At 51.5% G+C, this 26874-nt stretch overlaps 1 protein-coding gene across 1 annotated transcript in view; it reads right to left on the reverse strand.

Annotated features, from left to right (window-relative positions):
- Positions 1-3734: 3734 nt before the first annotated feature.
- The window catches only part of ATP7B (ATPase copper transporting beta), a 55514-nt gene continuing 32374 nt past the window's right edge, over positions 3735-26874 (reverse strand). The window contains exons 10-21 of the mRNA XM_007193702.2: positions 20193-20320; positions 19937-20091; positions 19217-19351; positions 16005-16199; positions 13828-14010; positions 12274-12442; positions 10955-11098; positions 9574-9716; positions 7899-8102; positions 7682-7799; positions 6502-6604; positions 3735-5999 (exon numbers count right to left, since the gene is read on the reverse strand). Coding sequence (XP_007193764.2) covers positions 5753-5999; positions 6502-6604; positions 7682-7799; positions 7899-8102; positions 9574-9716; positions 10955-11098; positions 12274-12442; positions 13828-14010; positions 16005-16199; positions 19217-19351; positions 19937-20091; positions 20193-20320 — 1924 coding nt within the window. The 3' untranslated portion in view covers positions 3735-5752. The remainder of the gene's footprint in view (positions 6000-6501; positions 6605-7681; positions 7800-7898; positions 8103-9573; positions 9717-10954; positions 11099-12273; positions 12443-13827; positions 14011-16004; positions 16200-19216; positions 19352-19936; positions 20092-20192; positions 20321-26874) is intronic.

Genomic DNA, 26874 nt, shown 5'->3' on the forward strand with positions numbered 1-26874 from the left:
TCTACAAACAATAAATGCTGGAGAGGGTGTGGAGAAAAGGGAACCCTCTTGCACTGTTGGTGGGAATGTAAATTGATACAGCCACTATGGAGAACAGTATGGAGGTTCCTTAAAAAACTAAAAATAGAACTACCATATGACCCAGCAATCCCACTACTGGGCATATACCCTGAGAAAACCATAATTCAAAAAGAGGCATGTACCAAAATGTTCATCGCAGCTCAGGACATGGAAGCAATCTAAGTGTCCATCAACAGATGAATGGATAAAGAAGATGTGGCACATATATACAATGGAATATTACTCAGCCATAAAAAGAAAGAAATTGAGTTATTTGTAGTGAGGTGGATGGACCTAGAGTCTGTCATACAGAGTGAAGTAAGTCAGAAAGAGAAAAACAAACACTGTATGCTAACACATATATACGGAATCCCAAAAAAAAAAAAAATGGTCATGAAGAACCTAGGGGCAAGATGGGAATAGAGACGCAGACCTACTAGAGGATGGACTTGAGGACACAGGGAGGGGGAAGGGTAAGCTGGGACGAAGTGAGAGAGTGGCATGGACATACATACGCTACCAAATGTAAAATAGATAGCTAGTGGGAAGCAGCCGCATAGCACAGGGAGATCAGCTCGGTGCTTTGTGACCACCTAGAGGGGTGGGATAGGGAGGGTGGGAGGGAGACGCAAGAGGGAGGGGATATGGGGATATATGTATATGTATCGCTGATTCACTCTGTTATAAAGCAGAAACTAACACACCATTGTAAAGCAATTATACTCCAATAAAGATGTTAAAAAAAAAAAAAAAGACCCGATGCAGCCAAAAATAAATAAATAAATCTTTTTTTTTTTTTTAATCTAAACTTGCAGGAATATTATATGACGCTAAGACACACGTGACAACAAAGGAATGTCACTGCTGAGTCATCCCACTGACGTACTCTGCACGGCTAAGTGCAAATTTGAGGAGGCTCAAACCCTGGGCTGCAAGTACAGATACAAGCACATCGTAGAGGCACCCAGTGCCAGGGCTAACTCCAGCCTCACACTCTGCCCCATCACCCACATTTTCATTATGATGATGTCTATTTGAATTTCCAGATGCATCCAAAAACTGATCAAGAGAATTTAGGCTCTGGCTGCAGACTGGGAAGTGGTTTTGGTCAGAGAGACACCTGGTGGCTCTTGAGATAAACCACACTATCCTGCCAAAGAACACTTCTCGTGTCCCAAGCAAGGCACCAAGGGGTGGCAAGGAAGCCCAGCTTCTCCTGCTAAGGAGAGTACCCAGCATCACCTTTGCAGGGAGGGGGTAGCCCAGAGGGGCACACGGGCTTTGTGGCCGGAGCAAATGGGCTTGAACACTCAGCCTGGCTCTGTCTCCTGGACAGTCAGCTTGACTGTTGAAATGGGGCAGGGATGCAAATATCTCTTCACACCACTGTGAGGACCAGCTGAGCCAAGAGTGATGGACCCAACTGCGACACCCACAGTATTTGAACGCTGTCTGTCCCCTGAATTTACGGGTACCTGGGTGGCCATCAGTTCACAACAGGGCCCCTACAGCACCTCTGTGCTCAGATGGTTTTAATGTGGTCAGGGAGCTGGGTCCCCCATGGGCAGATAGGCTTTGCTCTCTCAGTGCCCCAGTGCTGTCCCCTCACAAAGGACACCCCTCCATGAAATCATGCCCATGGGGTTTCCTTTTTTGGGGTGGTGGTATTATGGCAGCCTCTTCCCCCCTTTATAAATTTCTGCATGCTTCAATTTTTGCTACAAGCAGTTTCATGTTTATATTAAGAAGAAATAATTGCCATTTCCTTTTCAGTGGAAAAAAATGTTCAATTTCCATTAGCTCTTGTTTTCATCTTAGCCCTTGGATGATTTTCCATCAGTTTATTTATTTTTTTAATCTTTTTGAACAGAGTAAAGGAGACTCTGGGATTTCACAGCGTTATTTAACATTCTCATATTCTATCCTGTAATTTCAGCCGTTGTCATTGTCTTTACACAAAGGAACACGGCAGACAAGCAGGCATCTCCCTCCGGAAGGCACCAAAACAATGGTGTTCATGTCTCTGCCCAAGTTGAGGTTGAAAATGAAGAAGGGAGGGTGGTTTCATTCCTAAGAGCTCCACAATACTTTCCAATACCAACTCAGCTTTCCCACACATGAAGGTAATCTGAAGGGGAAACCACCGAGCGTCAGCATGAGTGGCTGCTTTTAAAGCATTTCCTCGTGTATGCTACTCCTTACCTTCTTTTAAAACAAAAGATGCAGTGAAGAAAAAGTTGCATGCAAATAAAACTTCTCTCACTCAAAAAGAATTTTATACAGATTAGGGAACTTAGCTGCTGAAGTATCATCATGAATTTTTCAAAGCAAAAAAAAATCCTTCTGTAATTCAAATCTTTTTCTAATTCACCTATTTGACTGGCTGATTTTGGCTTACGCTGGATTTTCTTAAAATAAAGGTCATTTTTATTAGTCTTGGTTCCACAGTAAACCAGAAAACAATTTGGGGACCGAATTTTTGACATGTCAATTTCCAGGTGCCGTTTAAGAGAAAGAGAAAAACTAGAATTATTACATTCATTTATTTAATAGGTGATCCTATCACAATTCTTCACTAAGGTCTTAAAGGCTGAAAAGTTATCAGGAATGGACAGATGTTATGATTTATTCTGGTGCATGTGGAATCCTATCAGGGAAATTTGCTCAAGTTTTAGAAAATGTCTATTTTCTAACGAAATGGACTCAACCTTCCCTTTCCACAACGGGACGTGCATACGACGTGAAATTCCCATAGCCAGGCCTCCAGAAAAGGAGTCCAGCATGCTGGGTGTCAAGTCCTAAGGCTGTGCTGGAGGCCACTTACCGTAGCCCTGCCTGGCTCTCCAGCTGTGCACTCACGCCAAGCTGCCAGACAGTCACCTTAATGACTCTACAGAGAAGTGTTGGTATCAGGATGTGACAGAGGGGAAAATCTCTCAGTCTGATGAAGGATTAGGTCACCAGCATGTCTGTGGAACCTACAATCAGGGCAAAGTGCTAAAGTGTTACAGTTTGTGTCGGTGACGACTGCAAAATGTCTATTTCCCTTTTAAGGCAGGTGACCACACGTCCCAGTTTGCCTGGGTAGTCCCAGTTTAGGCCAGTTGCCCTGTCATAATTGTTAGTAGCAGCTCCTTTCACTCTTAAAAGTATCCTGGTTTGGATGATGAATCACACTGTCACCTCACCTCTAGGTACAGCTCACTTAGGACCCTCCCACACACACACAAGATGCCCACAGAGCCTTCCCAGCACAGCACTTTGGTCCAGACTTTTCTACTACTCCCCCCACCCGATTCCTTCGGGGCCGAGGATCCCAAAATATAGCCATTCTGATTAAATGTGTGCATTTGAGAACAGCCATTTGTAGACAATCGCCCTCAACCAGGGAAGTGCATATGATGGGGTCATCTAGGCCCGTGTCTGAACCAGCAGGACAGGTACCCTGAGACGGTGCTTTCCAGAGCTCTCCCCACAGACCACTGGGGAAGGCCTTCGGGAGAGGGGCTCACACAGTGCTGGGATGGCCCGTCAGAGGGCTCTGGCCACCCTCGTGGCCTCCACCGTTAAACCTCATTCTTTTCTCCCCCTGAAAGGCACTGAGCAAAGCCAGCACCTCGAGGTTCTCACCAAAGATGGCGCTGCACTGGCTCCCACACGCTTCCCACTCGGAGCCAGCCAAAGGCAAATTTATAGATGAATAGAAAAAGAAACTTTATTCTAATATAGCATGGGAAAGTTTTTGAAATAGGAATTCTTCTTTTCTGACCAAAAAAAAAAAAAACCAAAACTTATACTTTGAACATCTCTGAAAGGTTATTTTCTGTACAATTATATAAATATTTCCATGTCCCTATAAATATGACATTTATGGTCCTAAAAGCTTTTTGAAAAATCAATACAATTAGATTCTTTAGACAATGATTAGCCCAGTTAGAAAACAGGACACACTCCCCAAGCACAGCCAGGAATAAAGAGAGGACACAATTGGGAACACAGAGCAGGAAGGGCCTGGGGAGGGGAGGGAAGACTGGAAACCATAAAAACACAACAAAACCCTGCACATCCATTTTAGAGGCTAAGACCCAGCAAAAACTAAATTATATGCAAATGGAAAGGAACCATCCAAAGGGAACATGACGTGACCTCGCGGTCAAATTTCACCCCAAGTCAGCAAATATATCACCTGGCAGGTTCGTTCTTCCGGGAGCGCAAGGGCCTTTTTCTTGTTTATTCTTATCGAGCGAAATATTCAAGGTAGGGCCAAGTTAGAGAAAAGACCTCAGAGCCAACAGACATGAATTCAGATCCCTGTTCTGCCATGTATACTGGCTGTGTGATCCTGAGTGGGATTCCTAGCTTTTCTGAGCCTGTTTCCCGCCTGTGAAGTATCTAACTTTGCTGGCTTGTTGGGAGGCTTAGAGGTAACTTATAAAAAGTGCTTATATCCCCCTGGAAAATAACTGACAATAACTAACTAAAATGTGTGTGATAAGGGCTTCACCTTGGAACTTAGAACAGGCTCCGCACTGCCTAGTCTAAGATTCTGATAGTACTAGTCTACCCCACGTGGTCTGCCAATCACCACCAAGCTCTGAGTCCGCCACGGGCCCCACTGCTGCCCCTCCGATGCTGTGCAACCACAAAGGCCACTTAAAGTTAGAAACAGATGTTCTGTTGGGAAACTGTGGTCACCCCCTAACTAAGGCACCAGCTCTGCGTGCGGAAGTCAATGCATGTGGAGGACTGGGATTTCCTCTCTTATTTGGGTACCGTTTCCCCGGAGTGCTGTAGGCACTGGGGCAGCACTGACCTGACTCCCACGATGGACCACGTGAGGTGACAGTCACAGAGCGGGCCATGTAACCGAAGCCCCTGGAACGGAGCAAGCAGGTTCCTGCACCACGTGCCTCCCTGGGTCCCCCGGACCCACCCCCAGAAGCCGAATTTCTCAAGTCTCGGGCTCTGAGACCCTCACTCGAGCTGGGCAGTGACGGTCAGCGACAGCACTGGATTCGGCGGCGTTGAGAAGCCAGGACTCCACGGAGAAGAGGGTCATAAGCAACGAAGACCTCTCCTCACCCCGAGGAGGGAGAAGCGTGGCGGCTCTCTGGCGGCCGTGTGGGCGAGGGCTTCAGGAAGGAGCACACGAGCCCCTCGCAGAGCAGCCGCGGGGACGTGAGGACATCAGCCCGGCCCTCAGACGACGGGGGGCCACAGCCCCAGGGTCGAGGACAGAAAAGGAAGAGATGGAGCCAGCAGAAAAGACGGGGACACCTGAGGTAAGTGGTGGTCTCGGACACGCGGTGCACGTGGGTGTCGTCACAAAGCGCCGGAGCCCGAGGGTTTAATGAGTTCTGTGGACAGGCCCATTTAATAAGTTTCTGGACCCAATGAGATCGTCCTCGTTTCACGGGCAGTCATCCCAAACGCTACGGCAGAGGATGCGAGGAGGGCTGGCTGTCCCTCCCCTTCCCGAGGCCAGCAAGGTCTCCAACGAGCCCGTGGGACCCCGGCGGCGTGGTCCACAAGCCGCAGGGAGGGGTGATCTAGAACGTCCAGGGCTGGCGAGGGGCTCCGCCGCCTGCTGTTGCTGCTGTCAGGCTGGAGCCTCGGCCACACAGGGAGGGGGGCCGGGCGGGGGCCACAACCGCCTGCGGCTTTCGGACGGACGGCTCCCCGTCCCGGTCACTCAGGAGCAGGGGCTACTTGCTCCCCGCTCGTCGTCGGCTGCGGCGCTGTGCCGGGAGAGCCCGTCGGACTTGAGGGAGGACAGGGACACCTGGCTGATGTAGCGGACCTGGTCCCAGGGCGCGGCCCGGGGGGAGTCGCGCCGCCGGTCGTCCATGCCGACGTGCACGCTGACCTGGGACTCGGCCAGGGGCTTCATGCGGCCCTGCGCCTGCGCCTCGTACCACGCCAGCTCCGGCTTCCTGTAGCTGCAAAGCAAGAATCCAAGAGCACCTGAGCCATTCTGGACACACAGCCTTTTTTTGTAAAGCCCGGTGAAGGCCTCTCATGAAGTCTTTAATAACACGCAGTATCAGGGCCTCACGGCTTTTAAAGGAAAGAAAGGCCACCGAACTCCTATGGCTCAGGGCAAGTTCCCAACTTAGAAACTTTCTAGCCAAATGCCTGGTACATAGTAGGCTGTCATTAACTTTTGTTAACTGAAAGCGTAAATAAATAAAGATCCCTTTTAAAAAAGGAAAAATGATTACAAACAGGGATCCTATAGCTACATCTCGACATAAACAGCCGTCGAGCGGAGTAACGGGAAGAAGCAGCGCGAGGTGACTGCTGAGCGGGAAACTGTTGGCTCGCGGTGGACAAGTCATTACACACACACACACACACACACACACACACACACACACACACGCCGGACCCCGCTCGCGGCGCACACCCACCCCGCCCCCCGGGCCCGCCGCGGGGACTCACCACTTGAGCTGCAGTGACGAGAGGACCACGGACACGGAGGAGGCGGCCATGGCCGCCGAGCCCATCCACGGCTGCAGCACGACGCCGATGGGCATGAAGACACCTGGCCGAGGGGGGGACCACACTCAGGCCGCAGCCCAGGGCGGAGAGCGAGGGGGGCCCGGCCTCACCGCCCACCAGAAGCTCTCCTCAGGGCGGCTCGGAAGCCCCTGGGCTGGGCGCTGACCGCGTGCCCGTGGGCCTGAGGCGGGCGGTCTCAGAGCCGGGCGTGGGGCTCGGTGGGGGGGAGCGCCGTCAAGGGGACTGGGGTCCCCCACCCACCCTGACCTTCCTGGGACCATCCAGAGGTGCCATCACTTGTTTGGGGGAAGCTCCAGGGGACAGGGCACCCCAGGGACTTGCAGGTGTCACCATCCTGGGGCACCTCGGGGGTGGGAGCACCGAGACAACAGGCTGACGACCACGGGCCCTCTCTACACGGACGGTCCTCCCTCAAGGGCGTCAAAGCACCTTGATAAGGGGCAACAAGACCAGGTCCCGGGACAGAGCCGCAAGCACGGGAGGGGACCAGCTCCTGAGCCGGCCCCGGGGCAGGAAGTGCACCTGCCGGAGCCGGACTGCAGTGGACGCGCTGACCCACTGTGTGAGGCAGCGCCGACCGCTCGGACACAACAGGGGAACGTGGCTGCGGCAGTCATGTTTAAAAATAGGTCTTGGCCCATGTAGGCGCTTTCCTTGCAGGAGTCTTTGGAACTCTTCCCTCTCTGGTGACACAAGATACAGTGGGGGAGGGAGGACTTAGGGAGCAGAAAATATCCATCTCTCCCCATGATTATTTCTGAGTCAGGATAAAACCCGGGCGGGATTAATTCTTAAGACAAAGTTCTAAAGCACTGATCCCGGGCTTAGCGTGTAACAGGTGCCCCATAACTGTTAATATTGATTATTTTTCAGACTGTATGTCTTAATAATGTTCCAGAAAACAGGGCCAAGGTAAATAGGGTTGAGCAGCTTGGCCAGCTTTTCAGAGAGGCCCGCAGTGAACAAAAGGCTTGGGTTCTCCCTGCAGTTTCTCATTTACCTTTAGAGACTTACAAAGCGGAACATAATAAAATCAACTCTTTCTTCAAGGCTTCTGGCCACAGCTAGGGTCAGAGGGAACAGGGCAGGGAGGGCCCACCTGCTGCAATGGGGATCCCGACCAGGTTGTAGATCAGTGCCAGCACCAGATTGAGTCGTATCCTCTGGACGGTCCTCTTGGAGAGGTGAATGCTGGCCACCACGTCGAGCAAGTCATTCTGCAGGAGAGGAGCACATGGTGAACGGGGAGCCCCGCTCTGCGGCCCTCACCACTCCTGCTACGGACAACCGCGAGGGGGAGGCGCGGCAGAGCTCACTCTGATGAGGACGACGTCAGCCGCCTCAATGGCCACGTCCGTGCCTGTCCCGATGGCGATGCCCACGTCGGCCCGGGCCAGGGCCGGGGAGTCGTTCACACCATCGCCCACCATGGCCACTCTCTTCCCCTCGTTCTGGAGCTCCTGGACCTTGGCCACCTTATGAGAAGGCAGCACCTCCGCAAAGACTTTGTTGATGCCAACCTGAAAGGAAAGAAGAACAGCAGTCAATAAAAAACCAAATACACGATAACATCCGGCGTTGCCAAGGGGCAGGAATAGGACCAGAAACCCATGAGCCCTGCCCCATTCCTCTCAGCCTCCAGGTCCCGTCACCAAGCCCTGCAGATTCCAGGTCACATGGCAAATGCACCCCCTGCTCCCATCCCAACGCCCCGCGGTGGTCTGGGACCCTCGCTGGCCTCCTGCCCACATCCTGGCCTCCCAACACTCTTCTCCAGATGCCGTCCCGGTGACCTTTCCAAAACAGTAATCATTGGTCACGTTACTCTCCTGCTTCAAGGCCTCCAGTGGATCCCACTTCCCTTAGGACAACGTCTAAACTCCTCTGCCTGCCTCCCAAGGTCCCCAGGTCAGGTCCTGCCTGTGCCCAGCTCCCGGCCCCCCGGCCCCAGCGGGCCCCACCCTGGCCTCTCCAACTCGCTGCTACCTTGCACCCGCAGGTGGTGCTTGTACTGCCTGCTCTGTCCTGCAAAGGTCACTTTTCCTGCCCCCAGCACCCCCTCTTCTTCATCTGACGCCTGCAGGCCTCCTCTCCCCTGGAAGGTGTCCCCGGCGGCCCCTGCCAGGCTGAGGGGTAAGCTGGCAGCTCCCATGCGACCCGTGCACTCTTCCACTGGAGCGCCCAGCACCTGGTTTACACTCGGTCCCTGGGCCACCCTCCCCACGGGACCGTGAGCTCCTCGAGGGCAGTGCCCTCTTCACTCCTCTCTGTAGCCTCTCTGTCACAGGGGTGGCGCTTAGTAAGTGCTTGCTGAATGCAGGAACAAGTTTTAACCCGGGAGTGGGTGTACTCTCAGAAGGATGGCTGACAGGGGCACTGTCGCTCCCCTCCCAAGGAGCGATTCATTCTCAGAAGCAGACAGCTTTACACACATGTCCGCAAGGGGTGGTATACAACCGTCTGGAGTTTGCACTGGAGCCCTCCCCGCGAGGCAGGGCAGGCAGGCATGCAGTCGTGCTGCCCTCGTGGCCCAAACTCAGACCCTAGCGCTGCAGAAGAACTGCCGGGACCCAGGGACTTATCTGGTGCAGAGTGAGAAGAGCTGGGCCGGCAAAACACTCCCTTAATAGAAAGGCTACAAGGCTGTTTATTTCAGCCCTCAAACCATGGTCTCTTTTCCTCAGTGCAGCGACTGGAAAATAAAGAATGCTGGAACAGCTTTTCCGGGGCTGCAGCCACCGTGCAGGAATGACGGCACCCGGGCCCCAGCAATGTGATCTTTGGGGCAGCAGCAAGGCGGCCCCCTGTGGGATGTGCACGGCTCCGAGATCAAAGCATGTGGAGAGAAAAGCCCCCAGCGAGGGGGAAGGACCAGAGCAAAGCTGAGTGCTCAGTGCACTAGTGCTTATTTATTTTCCTTAAACTGTTTCTGCCAGCTTGAAATCACTAGCAATTTCAGATGTGGGAGACATCCTGGCCCCCGGCCCTTACCTGGGTGGCAATGGCTCTGGCTGTCTTGCGGTTGTCCCCCGTGATCAGAACCACATCCACGCCCATGCTCTTCAGTGTGTGCACGGCCAGGGCGGCCTCCTGCTTGACCGCATCTGCGATGGCGATCATGCCACAGAGCACACCTGTAGGAGACACCGCAGGTGAGCACATGTGGCAGCGCCCTGGGCAGCCCGAGGAGCAAGTAAGACTTCATGATCCAGAACAGTTTTCCTAATACCATGTTACACGCCAAAAACAAAACACCAAATTATACAACAAAATACGGTTTTGATTTTGTTTTTTTTTAATTTACATACATTTCCAGATGCATACAAAAGTCTGGAAGGACTGTTAAAAAGTTAACAGTGGCTCTCTGAGGGGTAGGATAATGAGGGATTCCGTTTTTTTTATAGTTCTCAGAATTTTCCAGATTTTCTGCAAGGAACATCTCTTGCTTTGCAGAGTGCCTGGCTCATAATAACTCAATACCTGTTAGCTATTAAAACATGAGAAATACAACAAATGCTACTTAAAGAGTGACACATGTCCAAACAGCTAGAAAATCAATCCTTCCTTTCTGTCTCTTTCTACAGAAAACACTTTGTAGAATTTTTTTTTTTTTTTTGAGTGACTCTTTAGGTACTGACACAGGAGGGCATTCGAGGACTGAGGTGTGACGGGAGCAGTGAGGGTGAGGATGTGTAAGAGGCACTTTTAATTGAGCCAATTCCAGCCTGACAAGCTGAGGGGGCTGTGCGTTTAAAGGACTCGGGAGAAGGCATGGCAGTGGGAGCCGGAAAAAAAAAGAGAGAGAGAGAGAGAATGGGAAAAGAGGAGCATTCAAAATACAGCAATTAAATTACTTCTTATTTGCATATAGTTTTTACTTCTGTTAGCAGAAACTAACATTAACAAAGTGATTCTAATCTACCTGAGATGTAAAGCCCAGGATATAATCTGAGTACTAAGAGACATACAATTTTGAGAAGCTCTGTGAAAGCTGCAGGGGATTTCGGTATGTAAAGCATCCTAGAGTTAAACCTCTTAGGAAGTCAACTGCTCTTTCGCCTGCAGTGATGAATGAGAAAGGATGACTTTCAACTGCCAACCTGGGCAGATGCAAATGATGGTGGGGAAGACAGTTTAGAATCCCAAGAGCAAAGAGGCTGAAGCCATCTTCACTCTGGTGGCAAAGATGGAGGTGGCCAGAGGGGGCCTCAGGACTGAGAATGAAGTGAAAAAATGGCAAGACAGCCTTTTCGAAAATAGAACTAAAATTAACAGAGGAAGATTTACTTTAAAAAAAAAAAAAAAGGACTCTATTTCTGCCTGAAGTCTCCAGCTTCACTTGAGAGCAGAGGACAGGGGAGCAGAGCGGTACCATCGATGGCCACCAGGATGGCCGTCTGGCCTTTCGTCTCGTGATCGGTCATTGCGTCGCTGATGTCGCTGGTGACGGTCAAGCCGTTGCGCCTCATCCACTCTCGGTTGCCGATCAGCACAGAGAAGGTCTGCGGGACCGCATCTGCTCAAAGGAGTGTGTGGTTATTCCCAAAGAGCCCAAGTTCACTGCGAGAAAGCACTAAAAACCATGGGATGGTTTCAACAGCAAAACATCTACTTGGCGGCTCTGGAAAAACCACAACCTAGTAAACACCTCTTGGAAAACCATCCTTAAAGAACCAGGGGAAGAAGAATAACTAACATGCAGAACCGTGGTATGAATTAAAACATGTAAAGATGTTACAAACATATTAAACACCGCATAGTGTACCTACTGGCCTTTAGGGGTGTCTGCTGCTGCAGTTAGATTGCATTAGAATTAGGATTAGAAGCGGTTAGTTATTTGGTCAACGCCAAAAGCAAGTGTTGACTAGACCCATCACTGCTTGGTACAGATGATGCAAGGTGAACCAGCCAACAACCAGCCTCCGTGTATGAAAGGTTTTGAAGCTATACCTCCTAAAAGGCCAGGTGAGTCTTGCACCTGTCACCTCTACCTTAGGTGTCACTGATAGACCAGTCCCTGGAAGGCAAAGGAAAGGTCATCCCAGGGCTTTAACTTGCTATAAGGTGGTAATGGCTTCTAACAAAATCTTAATCAAGATTTAACTACTAACATACTTAAGAGCAAACACTAGACATGGGTTTTTTGGTTTGGGGGTTTTTCCACTCTCTTATGCTGATGGCTAGCACCCTTTGAATAAGAAAGGCCGTTATTCAAAAAGCAGCTGTCCCTCCAGTGTCCCTTCTTGGCTTGGGCAGACCATGTCCATTCACTTTCCCTGACGGCTGCCAGCTCTATAAATACGTCACATCCCATCAGAGTTGACCACATGGGGGTTTCCTGTTTAGGAAGAACAAAAGGAGGACTCCCATCTGCCTACCCTGTAGCATACGAGTCTTATCCCAAGACTAACCTGGGATAAGAAAGAGGAGACTCGAGATTAGGGAGCAGGTAAGCAATACTCCATGACTTTAAGTCACACACTGCTTTTGTCTGCCATTAGCGTCAAGATTCAGCCACATCGAAGAACACGAGAGAAGCTGCAGGCTTCCCTGGGAGACAGGCGTGCGGCGCACCAGCCCTGAGCCACCTTCTCCGCGGTCGGGAACCACGGGGCGAGCCTGGCATGGCGCTCTCCATGGCTGGGCCCAGACCCCGGCGGGCTGGGCAGCGGAAACCGAGGCCAGGGATACCTGTTTCCACGGGGACGCTGCTGACCCCGTTCAGGTGGGCGGTCGGTTGGCCACGCGGGCGCTCATCCTGGGCCAGGATGCCCTCCACGTTGCTGACTTTACAGCCGATCCCACAGCCGGGCACCGCCTGGAAGTCCGTGCAGTATCCCAAGGTCTCTGTGCCAAGTTCCTGGGAAGGAAAGTGGGAGAGAGGAAGCAGAAAACAGAGGTGAGTCGAGAGGGAGTCAGGACAGAGGTGGGGGTGAGGCGGGGGGAGAGCAGCAGACACCAGGAATTTAGAGGGAAGGGAGGGATGGGAGGAGAACTTCCGGGAAAGGCGAAGAGATTGACGCCTAAGGCAGCAACTCTTTCTCTCTTATATGACACAGTCATTTAAAACAGCCTCAACTCTCTCCTAGAGTTTGGATGCCTGGAGAGACTGGACAGGTTGCAGTTCAGAAAGGAGAAAGGCAATTCACAGCAAACACCCCAAATTAAGGGCTGGGGTCGGGGTTGGGGGGCGGGGATGAAGGTGCCAAAGGGAAGAAAGATTTTCTTTTTATGTTGCAAATAATTTCATAAAAATGATGGAATAGGTAAGTGGTAACAAACTATTTTAAGGCCATCAAGAGATAATTGCCCATGGCCAGACCCTGGCGGGGGGGGGGGGCCGACGTGGCAGGAGAAAGGGAAGGGCTGGGTTTATTTGGGTAACAGAACCCAAAGGAAGGATGCCTGGGGGTGAGCAGAATTCTTTCTGAAACATCAGAAGGATGAGAGGGGAAACAGCCGCACCCGACACAAAGGACACGACGCGAAATGAGATTTCTGAAAGATTCCCTGTCCGGGAAGAGTTGTCAACTTTTCCCCAAGGCATCCATGTCCCCTTCTACATTTACTGATAATTGTACCGTTCAGACAGTTTACATGTTTTCAGGGCAGTATTCTGGCACATGCTGCTGCCTCCACGCGCAGACTGAAAGCAGAGAAAGCTAGCTAGGCCCTCTCCTCTGCAGAGGCCAGAGGATGAAGGCTCCCCACTAACTGTGCCAACAACCCACAGTCCTCTGGTCACTTCTGCTGCTTCCTCTCCGCCTCAGGAGTCCCCAGTGGAATGGATTTCTCCCGACCTGGCCCCAACACCCCCTTCGTTTTTGTATCCCTTTGCACGAAGCGCTCGTGAGGGGCTGAATACGCCTGTCTTCCCCACCCGACCATCAACTCCCAGCAGGCAGAGCTCGCATCTTATGAATTCTTACTCCCCTGAGCTCGGGATGCTCAGGAAATGCCTAATGAATGGCCATTAGCTCATTAACACTGAACTGCTTTGTGATGATCTGGAAGCGTGACAAGGGACCTGCCGCTGTGCCCTGCATCCCCACCTGCTCCAGGGGGCCTGCTCAGCAGTTTCCAGACCACACGAGCCAAGGCCTCCGTGGAGGCAGCTGACGTGGGGGCCAGGGGCAGCGAGGAGGAAAGGCGCGTGAGGGGGAAGGAGCCCGGAGTCTTCCGGCCCAGCTGGGGAGAGCGGGGGAGCCGGGGGAGCGAGGGCCCAGCAACGCTCAGTCCACCTACCTCTTTACAGTATCTGGTGACTGCCACGCCCAGGGGGTGCTCACTGCTGGCCTCCGCAGTCCCCACTACGGCGAGCACCTTCCGGAGGGGCAGCGTGGCCACGTCCACGAGCAGGAGGACCCGCATGACTCTGGGGACCCCGTGGGTGATGGTGCCAGTTTTGTCAAACATCACAGTCTTTATCTGCCCAAAAAACCGCATCTCAGTGACCAAAACACAGATGGGAGGGACTCTCAGAGTCCTCACGCTCTCGAGGCAGAACTTCACTCAACCCACCCCAAGCAGGTCACAATACACTCCTTCACGACACGCTACAGAATCCTCTGCGTCCGTCCCAAGGTTCAACCACTCCCGTTGCCAAAACATTGTTTCCCTCTCTGCCCAGTTAAAAAAAATCCACACTCGGGCTTAACCGTGACCAGGTCGAGCCAGAAGCTCTCACTCTGATGCAACAAGGAGGCATCACCGTGCAGCAACGCCGTGCGGCCCCCTCCTCGTGTCGGGTCAGGAGCGTGACCCCGGGGGGGTCTGCCCATCTCCCGGCCCACCGCTATCTGCCGGGTCAACCACTGTTCTCTCCGGCCTGCATCAGTGCAAAAGCCTACGGAGAACAGTGTTCTCGAATTCCGAGTTCACAAAAGGAAGGGAGTGTTCCTTGGCCATAATAACAAGTAACCACAGAGCTAGTCTGGGGACCTGTCCCCCTTGGTCAGCGGCAGCTTGGCACGGGTCCCCAGGGGCCTGGGCTCAGCCCGGCGGGAGCAGCCACACTCGGCGCCTGGGCTTGCGTGGCCGGAGCCCACCAGTTCCCTCGCTCCACGCTTCCCTGGACCCGGCACAAGGTCAGCCCTTGCTGTGCTCAGACTGCATGCCGCAGGCTCGGTTCTCCCTCATTTAGCAAACAACAGCTCCGCTTCTTGTTTCTGACTGAGTGGGGCCTCTTCCCCACTGTTAACTGGCCTTCCTCCGACAGTCCTGGCCAGCTTCTAGCCCAGCCCCCGCTCCGCCGCCAGGACGATCTTCCCAGCGTGCAATCCAGCCCCGCAGGCGCTTCACCCCCGCCCCTGCCCCCGTGTGTCCCTGCTGTTCTTGGTTAAGCTCTGGACCTGGACTGAATAACCCTCCAAAGCCCTTCAAGGCCCCTCTCTCCCCTCCTTCCTCCCTCAGTGCCCTCATCTCCTGTCAGTTTCTCTCTTTCTGGTCCTCATTTAGTTATTGAGAAAATAACTGTGGAGTGACTCCAACGTGCCAGGCACTGGGCAAGATGCCGGGGACACAATGGCGGGGACATGTTCACGGTCTCCAGTCCTACGGAGTCTGGGACCAGGCAGCACGGCCCCCCCGGGTCCTTTCCACGTGCTGGTCCCATGGCCGGGACACCCTTCCGAACCTCTGTTGTCAGCTGACAGGTCTCAGACCTCCCCTGAGCACCTGCACCAGCACCCACCCCGTCCAGCACACACGGGTCTACGCTTAGGCCCCTGAGGAACTGTCCTCACAGCATCTCACGCTCTCCATGGCGTCTGCTGCTCGCCTGCTGCATGCCTGTCTTTCCTGCTGGACTGTAAGGTCCTTGAGAGCCAGGGCCCAGCACAGGACCCACACAGAGTAAACGCTCAACAGATACCGAAGAAATGAAGGGAGGATGGAAGGTTGGGGACTGCTGGGCTGAAGGGAGATTCTCCATAGACGCTGCTGCCTGCTACTCCACCCCAAGGTCCCGGGACCCTCCCCGATCACGCGGAGACAGCGCAGCTACTTTCCCCAGAGCCCGACCACCTGGCCGTGAGCCCGGCGCTGCACATCTTAGCGCAGGCCTTTGGCAAGTCGCCCAGCGCCCTCCTGCTGCACTTCCCTCACCCGTAAAATGGAAACAAGCAGCACCCACCTCAGGGCTGTCGATGAGATTAAATTAATATTTATACAGCATTTAGGTCTTTGACCGTGAGCTGCGGCCGGTCCTGTTGTCATTACCAGTCAGTCCTGGCTTCCTGTTTTACTTAATTAGCAGAGCTACCCTCAGTCCTCTTTCAGGTTTTTCTCTGAATATGAAATTTAAACAGGTACTATTTTCACTAGGACTCTCTAAGTCAAAAAAAAAAAAAAAAAAACAAAATCACGCAGCATACAGCTACAAAATCACCCCAGCCAAGACCTCGAAGGAAGCGGGGGCCAACCTTGTGGGCCATCTCCAGAGGCTTGCCTCCCTTGATGAGGATGCCATTCTGGGCGGCCACCCCCGTGCCCACCATGACGGCCGTGGGCGTGGCCAGGCCCAGAGAGCAGGGGCAGGCGATGCACAGCACCGTGATGGACGTCTGGAATGCAAACCGGAGGACCACCTCTGCCTGGGAGATGTGCTTGCTGGACGTCTGACGAAAGGAAAGAGACAGAGGCAGGGTGAGAGTCAGATGAGGCATCGCACGGAATTCTGATCATATGAGAACATTCCACTCTGTAATGGCCTATATGGGAGTAGTATCTAAAAAAGAGTGGGTATATGCAACTGATTCACTTTGCTGTACAGCAGAAAATGACACAACCATGTAAATCAACTCTACTCCAATAAAAATTAATTAAAAAAAAAAAAGAACATTCCAGCGCAGGTGGGGGACCTGAACTGCCGTGATGAGCTGGGCTCTAGGACACATGGTGTACCCCGCTCTGATTTGGTGGCATCTCGTGGTTCACTTTACTGCTGCATATCCTACTGTTCCAACCTGATCCTACAGGCTTTCCTCAGGGAAAGGCATTATGAGAGGAGAGAGCGCATAAAAATCCCTGATAGGGGAAGAGCACAGGCTCTAGAATTGGACCGCGTAGGTCTACATCCTGGCTCTGACACTGTGTCTTAGCTTCCTCACATACAACATGGAGGTAATGATACCCAGCTCACAGGTTTTTGTAAGGATTAAATGAGGTAACATACATACAAATACATACAAACATAAATATACATAGTACAACACCTGACGTAGGAGAGAGGCTCCTGAGAAATTATAGCTACTACATTATCATTATTATTTTTATTATTATGAAAGCTTTAAAAAACTATAGCTCTCTAAGGTAATAATCATGTGGGAAAAGATACAAGGATACTTCTCACAGTGCTTTTTCATAAAGGGAAAAAACTGGAAACAACCAATGGGGGATTGGTTAATTAAACTGCAGGTAGGGCATGCATAATCGAATATTATGCAGATGTTAAAACGATGATGTATACATATTGACATGGAAAGAGATGTCATTTCTTTAGCATATGTAGCATATGTAGTAGTTGCTGAATTAAAAAAAAAGAAGCATAAAATGGCATGTCTTGTGATTTAATTAGTGCAAAATTATCTGCCTATATCTCTAGGTAGCCTTTCAACAATCCTGGAAAGATGTTCACCAAAGTGCAGAAAAGTGCATATAGGGATGGGATTTGGAGCCATCTTTATTTTCTTCTATTTTTCACCACTGTTTCCTTTATAAAAATCCAAAACCAAAAAAATACAGGTCTCCTTCCCAGTTACCTGGTGACACATATTGGTATGATTATTTGCATTCTAACATCTTGAGTTATCTTGGTTTATCTTTCAAAATGGCTAGTATCTCTGGAGAACAACTGAGAGATGCTGTATTCACTTAATTACCGTAAAATGCATGTTTTCTAAATCGAGGATATAGACCACAATCTCCTTAGATCCATCTACCCTCTATTCTTTGACTTTGAAAGGCAGATTCTAAAATAAGCTACATTATTAAGGGTCATTCAATTTTCACAGAAACAGTTTGATTTCGGTAGAAGGACATGCTGTTGAACACATAATGTGATTTTTTAGAGGTAAGGATGAAGCGTTTTCTTTTTTTTTCTTTTTTTTTTAACCTCCAGAAATCCTTGTCAAAATCACACCTGGCACTCTGAGAGGAGTGGGGTGGACTTCTAGAGGTTGACACGAACCCTGTCCCTACAGATGATCTGTACAGAGCAGAGTGACAACAATGTCTTAAAGGAACATGCAGTACCTCATTTGCCAGCATCCTCCCTGATATTGCAGATAAAAACAAAAGAAGCGAAAGTAAGATGGAAAGGTAGGGAACAGCAGGAAGCCACATATTGCAACTTGTTTAGGACTGAGTTTCCCATAGCCACATGCCAATGAGCTGCTCTCCCACAAACGCCAAACTTCTTGGCGGTCAGGTGCCATAATAGCCACTGGCAAATTCTAGGAATACAGTCATAGGCTACTCTTAAAACACTGAAATCTCCCTAGATGTCAGAAAGTGTTTCACTTGGACGTTTCAAGATAGGAAATTTGAGGGAGGAAAATCATATCTAAGTGAATGACAAGTACACCAAGAATATATGATACGCCTATAACTACGGACAAAAAATTTTTTAAAAAGGAAAAAGTTATCCATTCTGTATTTCCAGTTTCTTATATTATGGCTCTAAGGTAAAATACATATTAGACTGGGCTTAGTATGAGATATTTTTAAAAAATAAGGTAAAACATTGTTCTACTCACTGGGCAGTTATCAAATACTACTCCAAGTGGGCCATTAGCTTTTTATGTCTATCCAGGTTTCTCCAACTCAGCGCTATTGACGTTTGGGGCCAGATAATTCTTTGTTGCGGGGACCTGTCCTGTGTGTTGTAGGATGTTTAGCAGCAGCCCTGGCTGCTATCATACATGCTAGAGGCCAAGCAGCACCCCTCCTCAGCCACGACAACCAAAAACATCTCCAGACATCACCAAATCAAAACCACTCCCAGTTGCGAATCACTGATGTATGTAAGTTCTTATTGCTGAAGCAGAAAAGTTTCGTTATTTTTTTTTTGAATTTTGATAAAACTGTATTTCCTAAGATAGTATCCTTTGTCCACTTTTTAAACTCAAAAATGTATATTCCATTGCTTCATATATAATGTTTAATACATAATTATTAAAAAGCTATTAGTATTACTTGGGAAGCTGCAAGGTTAGATGGTCTATATGGAGGTAGCCAGCAAAAAAATCTATTTTTCTTAAAACTGGTTAAATAATATTATCATGCTATTGTGACTGACGTGACCTGTCTTCTGTGATGTGTGCCTCATAACCTCAAAAATGGCCAATAGTGCAAAATGTAAATGCCTTAAGCATTACACCTGAGAGCCAGTGGTGTTTGAAATTATCTAACTAGAAAGCAAAAGCCGTCTTTAGTAAAAACCTGCAGGAGTTGCGTAGTTGCGTAGCCAGGATTGTCCTACTCTGGCTGAGGTTTTGCTGCCAATAAGTGAAGCAAGCAAATAAGATGTAATGGATAATTAAAGCCCAATGAATCTAAGACATGAAAAAATAGGATTAATGGCAATCGATTATTTAAAACCCAACAAGCACACTGCCCACAGCATTCAACTTACAGGGAAGTATTTCTGAACAACACCAAAATCGATAAAGCCGATTACAATCCATACCACCAACGTCAAAGTTGAAGTGATGATGATAAACGGGACAAAATATCCACTAAACCGGTCAGCCAGCTGCTGAATGGGTGCCTATGGAAACAAAACACGAAGACCGCGGGAAATTACAATCTCCAAAGAAATAAACTGCCACAAGCACGGACAAGCACTGGGATCCCTAGCTCCCTCATTAACTACATTTACTAGTCAGTCTCTCTACTCAGTAAAATCTGCCTGATTCTATGGGACGCTTGGAATAATTTCTAAAGAGAGAAAGCTGGAGTTATATTGCTTTTAAAATTCCTACATGGGACTTCCCTGGTGGCGCAGTGGTTAAGAATCGGCCTACCAATGCAGGGGACATGGGTTCGAGACCTGGTTCGGGAAGATCCCACATGCCGCGGAGCAACTAAGCCCGTGCGCCACAACTACTGAGCCTGCGCTCTAGAGCCCGCGAGCCACAGCTACTGAAGCCCGAGCGCCTAGAGCCTGTGCTCCGCAGCGAGAGAAGCCACCGCAGTGAGAAGCCCATGCACCGCAACAAAGAGTAGCCGCTGCTCGTCGCAACTAGAGGAAGCCCGTGCGTAGCAACGAAGACCCAACGCAGCCAAAAATAAATAAATTAATAAATTGATTTTTAAATAAATAAATAAAATAAAAAACAAAATCCTTCATTACCTTGGACATCTGAGCCTCTTCTACCAGCTTCACAATCTGAGCCAAGGTGGTGTCGTTGCCCACGTGGGTGGCAGTGATGAGCACGGAGCCGTGGGCGTTCAGGGACCCGGCGATCACCGTGCTGCCGGGCTTCTTCGTGACGGGCATGGCCTCTCCTAGAGGTGGAGAGGAGACCAACGCCACGCGCTGAGCCCCGTCGGTACCCCTGGGGCCTGGCCAGGGTGCTGACGCCCACCCACAGGGACGGAGTCCTCACCTGTGATGAGGGACTCGTCGGCCATGGTGCTGCCTTCCAGGACTTTCCCGTCCACTGGGAACTTGCCCCCGGGGACGACCTTGATGACGTCGCCACGCTGCACCAGCTCCATGGGCACCTGCTCCTCTCTGCAACAGACGCCACTCAGGTTACCCTCGGGGGCCGCGCACGGGAGCTCACCCTCCTGGCCTGTCACCCAGGTCGGGTTCTAGACAAACCGCCTGCTTTACACTGAGCGGCAGTAACCACTTTGTCCGCCGTTTACAGATTGAGTCAAAACTGTGCAGCTGCTAAGTACCAGGCACTGTCCTAGTTCCTGGGAAGCCGGCTGTGAGCAGGACAGCCAAGCCCCAACGCTCATGAGGACAGTTCTGTGGAGCAAACAGACAACAAGCAAGATAGTCCCAGGTCTTAAATAAGCGCTGTGCTGACAGCGATGTGACTGGAGGGCTTCCTTCGATGGTGGAGGAGGAGGAGAGAAGTGGGAAGGCCTCACGCCAAGATGACATTTGAGCCGGACAACAAGAGGGCCCCATATACGGGGAAAGAAAACTCAAGGGAGAGAAAACAGCTAATGCAAAGGCCCTGAGGCGGGACGGAGGGGGCCTCTGATAAATAGGAAGCCAGCAAGCACGGCTGGAGGGACACAAGTGAAGCAGGCAGAACCCGGACCATGTCGGGTCTTGCAGGGCAAAGTGCAGGCTTCGGGTGTTAAGGTTTTTAGCGGGAAAGTGACATAAGCCGGTTTGCGTTTTCAAGTCAGCTCTCTGGCTGCTGCATGAGAATGGGCTGTAGGGGCAACAGTAGAAGCTGACAGGAGAGTCAGGCTGTGGCAGCAGTGGCCTGGGCTGGAGACGGAGGGAAGAGATGCCTGGGAACTTTGGGGGGCATGACGTGTCAGCAAGATGTGTGTATGCGCTGAGTGCGTAAGAGAAGCAAGCATGAGCTCCTCGTTTCAGTTTGAGCAACTGGGTGGATGAGAAGTTGTTCAATGAGATGGAGACGCCTACGTAGAAGCGGCCACGGGAGGGAGAGGAGATGAGATGAAGATCTCTGTTCTCACATGTTGGGTCTGAGATGCCTACTTTACTTCCACGTAGACATGTCACGTCGGGAGAGCAGGGAGCTGAAAGCTGGATTCGGGCTGAGACTAGAGTTCAAATGGGGAAGCTGTCACAATACAGACGGGATCTAAAGCCTGAAATGGTACGAACTTCCTCAGGAGCGTGCCTGGAAGAGAGACCCGGGCCCTGGGACACGCGCATGTTGGGAGGCTGAGCAGGCGGAAGGGCCAGCGAGGGATGGGGGCGGAAAAGGAGAGAGTGGGGCCTTCAGGAGGGAGCACCCATCCCACCACGTCGCACACGGGGAGGTCACTACCTAGACACAGATACGCGTAAAACTCATCACGCCGTGCACGTGGGATTCGTGTACTTCAGTGAAGGTAAGTTATCTCTCAATAAAAAATTTTTAAAAAAGGTGTATTTTAAAGGGACAGAAAAGGGGGTAGATGCTGGTGAGAGGCTGCAATGAGGATTAAATAAGAGCAATGGTTGATTTGGTTCATGGAAATGACTTGATGTCTTTGGCAAAAGGGATCTCAGAAATTGGTGGAGGAACAAGGTCGGCTGGAACGGGCTGAGGAGAGGCTGGGAGGTGAGGAAACAAGAAAGCAGCTGAAGACAACGTTCAGAAGAAGTTCTGCTGTGTGAAAGAGAAGAGAAAAACAGCAGTAGAAGAGCGTGTGGATTAAGACAGGAAATTGTGAATTGTGAGTATGTGTGAACTGTCTGCTGGGGAGAACGGTCCCACAGAGAGCGAGAGAGACAGATGGGGGGACCAGAGGGGACGACAGGAATAGAGTCATCCAGGGGGCGAGGACGGCTTTGGCAGCACCTCTCTGAAAGCGTCACAGGGACCAAATTTACTTAACTGTATATGTAACGTTGGCTCATGAACCAATGGTGAGAAAGTCAGAAAAGCAGGGGCGTAGAACAAGCAGGGCTCTGAGGTTATTTTATGCCTTCCTTTCATTCTACAAAGACTACATTGAAACTATCACAGAGAGAGGGTACAAAAAGCCACCTTATTTGAGAAGGAAAACCAGACATGTATTGAGTGCAGGTGCTGTGCTCGATATTGACATGAATCCTCCCCAAACCACGTGAGGTAGGTGACAGTCACCCCTATTTGTTCCCAGGTTGACCTGAGATGCTGCCTGTGGGCACCGAGGGCAGGGCCCGCTGCACAGTCAGTGCTGGTGACTTTGACCATCACCTGATGGACGTGTTCACTGTTGACCGGCCTCTATGTACCAGGCACTGTGCTGGGCTGGGGTTACACACAGGACAAAACTCTCAGGTCTATGACCTAGTAACTAAAGTCAAGCTGGTTTATTTAAGTTCAGTAATGGCCACAATAAAAGAAAGGGAGCACGGAAAAGGGGAGACCTTTAAAGGGGAAGCGGACAGCAGCCTGAGTCTTGAGTGCTGGGAACAGATGTGTAAATCTGTTTGGTGACTGGGGGGACAGTAAATAAAAAGAAGGGGAGGATCTCTACAACCGAGAATAACCTCTGCTTCTTTTTAGAGTCTCCCAGAGATGGAGACGCCCAGGCTCCAAAACTGCCCTCCGAGGCCCGTCTGCACAGCCTGGAGTTTACCGTCCGCAGAGGTCTCCGCGGCAAGAGAAGCCTGTGTCAGAGAAGGAGCAGCTGCTCCCGTAGAAAGGAGGTGACGACGGGGCTGTGGGCAGAGCCTCCTCTCCCATAACCTGACTCCTAAGCTTTAAAATGTTTGCTTAAAAATCGTGATTCTTGCCTCAAATGTCCACTGGGCGTCTTTCTAAGAAATCGTTAGTGAGGCTCATCTCCGCTTCATCTAATTTTGAATTTCCCCTCTGATCTGAATTAACCGTATCTTTCTAACTCTGAACAGCCGAGTTTATGGGGAACAGCCCTCTAGGGGGGGCAGGTGGCTCCTTCTGGTGAATTCCCAGTCGCATTTCTGCTTCAGAAGCTCATGTCCCCCAGATGCCAAGCTGTGGGAATACAGTTTTTTTCCGAGCATTTCTTCAGCTCTGAGGGCTTCTGCCGGCGGCCTGCTCACCTCACCTGCCCCCTCTTCTCTACCCTCCTGCCTCATCTAACACAAAGCAAAAAGACGAAGAAAAAGCTTACAAGAGAAGGGCCACTGGACTATATAAAATGTATAATTCTGTTTTCCTAATTATAAGAAACAGAACAGGGGCTTCCCTGGTGGCGCAGTGGTTGAGAATCTGCCTGCCAATGCAGGGGACACAGGTTCGAGCCCTGGTCTGGGAAGATCCCACATGCCGCGGAGCAACCAGGCCCGTGAGCCACAATTACTGAGCCTGCGCGTCTGGAGCCTGTGCTCCACAACAAGAGAGGCCGCGATGGTGAGAGGCCCGCGCACCGCGATGAAGAGTGGCCCCCGCTTGCCGCAACTGGAGAAAGCCCTCGCACAGAAACGAAGACCCAACACAGCCATAAATAAATAAATAAATAAATAAAAAAAATTAAAAAAAAAAAGAAACAGAACACTTCAACGTGGGAGATTGGGGACCCGCTGTGCAGGCCTCACAGTGTCAAGCACACGCACGTGTATGATGCGTTTCTTTAACGTCTGACAGTCATTTCACGCATTCAACTAGTGAGGATCTGAGCACCTGCTATGTAGTCCAGGACGACTGGAGGCCCCAATGCTCCGGGCCCCAGAGGACAAGGCAGTCTGACCAGGGGACAAGGGGTCAGGCGAAGGGGAAGGAAGAAAGGCGTTGGTTGGAGGGAGGGTGGTGGGTGAGTGCAGGGGCGCCTCTTCCTGGGACCCGCCAGGGGGGTGGCCGGGAGGAGACGGAGGGACGTCAGGACCGGAGGCTGAGCCCAGGACGCACAGGCGCAGATGCCAAGTCTCACGTGCGCGTCTAGGCGTCTAGGGATGCGGACTTTATCCCAAACCTCCACAGGACGGGCAGCTACAGAGTATCAGATCTGCGCCTCCAAGAGCTGGATGGTTTGCATGTGGAAAACATCAGGAAGGAGACAAGGCTGGAGCAGGGGGCCAGGGAGGGGCTGTTGAGGGGCTTTAGGGGAGAGAGCCCGGTGGCCTGAACAAGCACGGCAGCGGTGGGAGGGGCAGCGGCCGGGGCCACCAGAGCTTGTGGAGCCGGAATCAAGAGGACGGAGACCAGCTGTGTGGATGAGGGAAGGGAAGGAGTCGCAGAGGACGCCCACTGAGATCTGACGTGGGTTTGAGAATGAAGACAGGGGGTCAGGGGGCGGGTGTGAGGGCCCAGCAGCCTCTGACACACAAAGACAACAGGGCCAACGCTGAAACCCCGACTATCACCCACATTTAAGGAACAAGGAGCGCGGAGAGAGCGCACAAAAGGAAATGCGAGTAGCAGCTAGGGAAGAAATTACCACTGATCATCTACGCAGATGCTTCTGTCGCCCAAGACTCCGGGAGGAGAGGAAGGACACGTGCCCCTGGCGGAGGGACAGACGGAGGGACGGGCTGAGTCCCTCTGAAAGGAGCCAGCTGAGGCGCGAAGCCCCGGTGGCCTGCAGGAGGCGCCGCAGACCTGTCCACGCCGGCGGAGGCCCAGGCCCTGCAGGAGGCGCCGCAGACCCGTCCACGCCGGCGGAGGCCCAGGCCCTGCAGGAGGCTGCCTGGGGCCCCTGGTACAGCACACGCCACGTTACAGGAGGCGAGAGAGCGGCCCTGGCCCTGGCAGGGCAGGTGTGACCACGGCCCGAGCACCCCGTCAGGAAGCGGGGGTAGGAGTGACCACCCCCGTCTGTCTGTCTGACGGACACGAACTGCAAAACACAGGAGGGAACCCAGCTCCAAGCACGTGGCCTGTCTCAGGCAAAGCCAGAAGGGACTCTGGTCTTCTGGCTCCTAGCTTAAAAAGTGGTACCACCACACGTGATGGCAGAAGCCAGGCACACGGTGCGGAAAAGAACCGGGAGATGCCAGGTGTGGGCCTGCCCTCCTTCGGCATCGCGGCCGGCCTGAGCCTTCCGGCAAAGATGCACATCTCCTTGTACTCAAATCAGTGGAGCTGCCCGGGCGCTGGCATCCTGCCGTCACAGGCCCTTCGAAATGAAAGGCAGAAAGTAAACGCAGCTGTTCACGGCTCGATTCCCAATCTGAACGTCTGCACAGCTCAGACACTCTCATGTCATTAATTTACGAGAAAAAAGGCAGCCAAGGTACACAACCGTGCAGAGCCACCGAAGCAGTCACGAGCCAGCCGCGCTGTCACACGGGCTCCTCCCAGCCGGGAGACGACAGGTCAGCGAGAGGCTGAGCGGGAGGCTGTGTCTCCAGGGGCCCAGCCCCCTCTCTGCTGCTCACCTGCCACGGACTCTGGACAAGGTACCTCCCTCCTGAGCTGGAGGCTCCTCCTGAGGAAAGGCGGGTCACGAGGGCGCCCCCCTCACGAGGCAGCCATCAGGGTTACATTCGATTATCTATGCGCAGTGCTGGGTAGCATACGTGGCACACGGCAAACTCTCCAATCTCAGCCGTCACTACCGTAATTCTGATTCTTACTTAAAAACCAGTGCGCAGGCAAAAGCCGGTGCTGCTGTGCTTGGTCAGCCTGAGCCTCGGAAACTTTCAATCCTCACGTCTCACTCACTGGCCCACGTTGTCAACAGAGGTTCACCCAGTGGCCCTCAGGAAGGAAGGGACCCGCCTTGGCCTCAGGGGCCTGTGTCTCGGAGACACAGCTAGGAAACCAGCAAGAGTGTGATGGACCAGCGGGTGCACAGTGGGAGGGGCACCGATGGTTGCTGCAGTCGTGGGAGAGTTTGGCGTAAGTCGTACTGGATGGTAAGAATCAGCAGAGACAGGGACACTGGAGATGGTAAGAATTCGACAGAGGATGGCTCTAAGCAGAGGCCCCGGCGGGGGGACGCCTCTTCTTCCACTGGTGCGGTGGGGAAAGGCAGCTCTGCAGGCTGAGTGACAGGAAACTGATGGGTCTCCCATCACAGTTTCTATTTTCAAGTCAGAACTGCGATCACAGGCTAAAGGGGAAAGCGGCGGGTCCAGAGAGATTTCAGGAATGGGAGGGAGGCCTAGAAATAACCACTGCCTAGAAGAGGAAAATGAGGCTGACCGGGGAAATACAGAAGCCTTAGTCTGTAAAAATACCCACGTTATTAAATATGCCTTAAGAGTCAGTATATGTAAGTGTAAAGAACACGGGCTCTGCAACCAGCAGCATAGGTTCTGTCCTAATTCCACTACTTAATTCCTGTGTGACCCTGGGCCAGTTGCATAGCCTCTCTGAACCTCAGTCTCTGCATCTGTACAATAAGGGTAGTAAGAGTCCCTTCCTCATAAAGCGTTTTTTTTGGATAGATTAAATGCAAACAGGTTAGTATAGCATCTGGCAAATAGTAAATGCTATATAAGTCCCAGCAATAACGACAATGAGCATTATTGTTTTTAATGTCTGCCAACCTGATAAAGAAGAAAAATAGTTCTCCCATTTTTATTCTTTGGCAAGTTGAACCCCTATCTCTCAGCCTGTCTGAATCCTCCAGATCCTGCAGGCGAGACCCAGCTCATACTCCATGTTCTGTGACGCTCTGCTTGACCACCACTAGCCTTCCTCTCCTAAGTTCCAGAAATACTGCCTGTACCTC

The sequence above is a fragment of the Balaenoptera acutorostrata genome, chromosome 18 (assembly GCF_949987535.1).
Source record: "Balaenoptera acutorostrata chromosome 18, mBalAcu1.1, whole genome shotgun sequence".
Classification (NCBI taxonomy): Eukaryota; Metazoa; Chordata; class Mammalia; order Artiodactyla; family Balaenopteridae; genus Balaenoptera; species Balaenoptera acutorostrata.